This window comes from Quercus robur, chromosome 4 (assembly GCF_932294415.1).
Source record: "Quercus robur chromosome 4, dhQueRobu3.1, whole genome shotgun sequence".
In the NCBI taxonomy this organism is placed as follows: Eukaryota; Viridiplantae; Streptophyta; class Magnoliopsida; order Fagales; family Fagaceae; genus Quercus; species Quercus robur.
This window is the reverse complement of record NC_065537.1, coordinates 42,730,111-42,733,585: the sequence shown is the minus strand read 5'-3', so window position 1 is coordinate 42,733,585 and position 3,475 is coordinate 42,730,111. Positions and strand designations below refer to the sequence as shown.

Genomic DNA, 3,475 nt, shown 5'->3' with positions numbered 1-3,475 from the left:
TTTTAGTCTTGATCAAGGTATTCTCACAAGTCAACTTTAGTTTTTATACGATGATTCATAATAGTAAAAATGTAAAATGTAGTCATCAAAGACTTTTCTTTGTGGACATAGACCATATTAGGCCTTACGACTTACCACATACACCCTTACTTTCACTCTCCTTTGTCTAAATCTTTTATTTTAACACTTATATTAGCATTTCTTATTGTTAGTTTTTTACATGCAATTAAATCTAACTTTTGTGAAGAAAATGTCATATAAGATTGAAGCAAAATGACACATAGAAATGACATATATTTTGACTTATGAATAATATTTGCTTATAAGTAATGCTCCTAGTAAATATATTTTATTTCCACCATGAATATATAATTAATTTCGGGTCAGCTGCACTTGGAGAGAGAGCGAGAGAGAAATTGGAATTCTTGATGGATCATGGTGTCAAAGTTTCGGATGATTGGAAAGCAAGCAATCTTACCAAGAAAAGAAATTCTAGATCGTGCCTCACCCACCACTCTTTTCAGCTGCTGTATAGAGTCAATTGTTTGACAATAAGACATGATACTTTTCCCATAGTTGTCAATGTCTATATTTAATTCATGCACTCTTTTTATTGTGTGATTAATCACTTCACCAGAAGCACTTATTTGCATAATCTATCAGGCTCTAAAACATGATAAGCACCCTCCAAATAACAAATGAGCCTTCTAAAAGTCTTGCTTGCAGTTGGGGTAGTGCCTTGCACGTATAACCGCGTTGCTCTAAACAATATGCTATTCATCCTTTCAAATCTAAAAGAGCAAACCCAATCACCAGTTCACCACCCTATTCCAAAACCTGAACAAGAAGTAGAAAAAAAAAATGTCTTCCTTTAAAGCCTACGGCAAAGTCGATGAAGCCAAACAAGCAAAGCTTGAAGCGGCTCAGAAGACCCGGAAGAGAATCACCATCATAAGCTTATCATCCATAATCCTTGTTGCAATTGTAGTTGCTGCTGTAGTTGGAACTCGTAATAGTTCTGGTTCCAACAAAGGTAGTGATGCACAACCTCTTTCCACCTCTGTAAAAGCTGTTTGCGATGTAACATTACACCCGGATTCATGCTTTGCTAGCCTTTCTCCTTTATCTAACTCCACGAACATTCAACCTTTGGATGTCTTCAAGTTGGCAATACAAGTGGCTATGAATGAAGTGTCAAATGCTGCTCTGAAATTATCTGAACCCGGATTTCTCAATGGTTTCAATGACAACATGACCACAATAGCTATGGAAAATTGTCAGGAACTTTTGAGTCTTGCTTTGGATGATCTCAATAGCACATTGTATGCTGGTTCTGACTCATTTCTTCAAGTCATCGATGATCTCATAACGTGGCTAAGTTCTGCAGGTACTTGCCAACAGACCTGCATAGATGGCTTTGAGAATGCCAATCAAACATCAATACAGACTACTATTGCCGATCACCTGAAGAATTCTACTGAATTAACTAGCAACAGCCTTGCTATCACCATATGGCTTTCTAACATTTTGGGTTCGGTGAAGCTAAGGCGACTTATGAGTTACCCTGAGAACCAAGAAGAGCCAGAGTGGTTGCATCCAAATGATAGGAAGCTACTTCAAAGTCCAGATTTGAGGTACCGGGCCAACATAGTTGTGGGGAAAGATGCATCTTGTAAATACAAAAAAATTACTGATGCACTCAAGCAAGTTCCCAAAAAAAGTGACAAGAGGTTTGTGATCTACGTGAAGAAAGGAGTTTATTATGAAAATGTGCTGGTTGACAAGAACATGTGGAACGTTGTGATGGTTGGTGATGGAAGTACTGCAACAATTGTATCTGGTAATCTAAACTTTGTGGACGGGACTCCTACGTTTGCAACTGCAACATTTGGTAAGACTAGGCATATTGTGCTTTTTAATTTGAATAATTTTCTTAGGTGAAAAATTCATATTAAATATTACCAATCTAAAAGTTGTATTCAGTATCATATCATTTTAAATTTTAAATGATTATGATACTCTTACACTGATAGATTCAAGAAATACGTGAAATGTAGCTGATCTTTCTCCCAGCCAACTTCACTAACAATTAAATTTCTTTCTGTGCAGCTGTATACGCGAAGGGCTTCGTTGCTCGAGATATGGGATTCCGAAACAATTCAGGTGAAATCAAGCATCAAGCAGTGGCCCTCATGTCAAAGTCAGACCTATCAATCTTTTACCGGTGTCACATTGATGCATTTCAAGACACCCTTTATGCACATTCCAACCGACAGTTCTACCGCGAATGCAACATTTATGGAACAGTTGATTTCATCTTTGGGAATTCTGCAGTTGTGCTTCAAAAGTGCAACATATTTGCTAAGGTTCCAATACCAGGCCAGCAGAACACTATCACAGCTCAAGGTAAGTTGGACCCAAATCAGAATACTGGAATCTCAATACAAGGTTGCACCATATCTCCTTTCGGGAACTTGAGTTCAGTCCAGACATACCTTGGACGTCCATGGAAGAATTATTCAACAACAGTGTTCCTCCAAAACAATCTAGGGAGCTTAATCAACCCCAATGGATGGTTACCATGGGTAGGCACATCAGCCCCAAGCACCATATTTTACTCTGAATACCAAAATTATGGACCTGGTTCTTCCACAAAGAATAGAGTCAAATGGAAGGGAGTGAAAACAATTAATCTTCAAGTAGCAAGCAAATTTACAGTGAATAAATTCATCCAAGGGAACAAGTGGATATCTGCCTCTGGTGCACCCTACCATCCTGGCCTCTGAACGTGATAAATTTCATGGAGACTTTCTCAAAGAGATGTTTGGTTTTTGCCCCCACTCCCTCTTTTGTTCTAATTATGTTTTTGCTAATTGTTGTTTTTCTTTCAATTTAAATATTTTTTTCTTTGACTTCATACAATATATGAGGTTCATTGATTGAAAAATGTTTGGAATAAAAACACAACCTAACAAGTGTAACGTGAAAATATTCTGAGGTAATAAGCGCCTCATGCTTTTCTTGAAAGATTCTATAACAATTGCATCTGATTTATTTTTTCTTGCTTCTTTCCCTTTTCAATGAACATGAAAATTGCATATAGCAAGAAACGTCTAAAACTACTTGAGGTTTCTCTTCTGAAGTTATGTTTCAGAATCACAACCTCCATTTCAAGGACCATAGCAATTAGATTTCTCCGAATGATTTACTAACAACTAAAAAATTAGGAGAAATTACACTTTATCATTCTAAATTATACTCCATTACTTACCCACCTAAACTATAGGGATGCACACTTACCCCCTAAACTATTACCCCTTGCATACTTTGCATCCCACCATTAACTAAACCGTTAACTTGGATGGAAATTAGGTTCCTGTGCAAGTCACATGACTTTTGAGTACATGGCATCCAATTAAAAGACAGAATTGCCCAAGTCTCTTAAAACATCCAATTAAAAGTCCCTTACGGTTAT

At 37.1% G+C, this 3,475-nt stretch overlaps 1 protein-coding gene across 1 annotated transcript; it reads left to right on the top strand.

Moving 5' to 3' along the window:
• The first annotated feature begins 817 nt into the window (after positions 1-817).
• On the top strand, positions 818-3,059 carry LOC126721895 (probable pectinesterase/pectinesterase inhibitor 46). Its single transcript, XM_050424974.1, has 2 exons — positions 818-1,891; positions 2,110-3,059. Exons 1-2 carry the CDS (start codon positions 862-864, stop codon positions 2,784-2,786), a joined length of 1,707 nt encoding a protein of 568 aa, XP_050280931.1. The 5' UTR covers positions 818-861; the 3' UTR covers positions 2,787-3,059.
• Positions 3,060-3,475: the final 416 nt, after the last annotated feature.

Coding starts and splice junctions, on each gene's coding strand:
- LOC126721895 (XM_050424974.1), top strand. CDS start 862: ATGTCTTCCTTTAAAGCCTACGGCAAAGTCGATGAAGCCAAACAAGCA. Junction 1,892..2,109: donor GTTTGCAACTGCAACATTTG/GTAAGACTAGGC, acceptor CTTTCTGTGCAG/CTGTATACGCGAAGGGCTTC.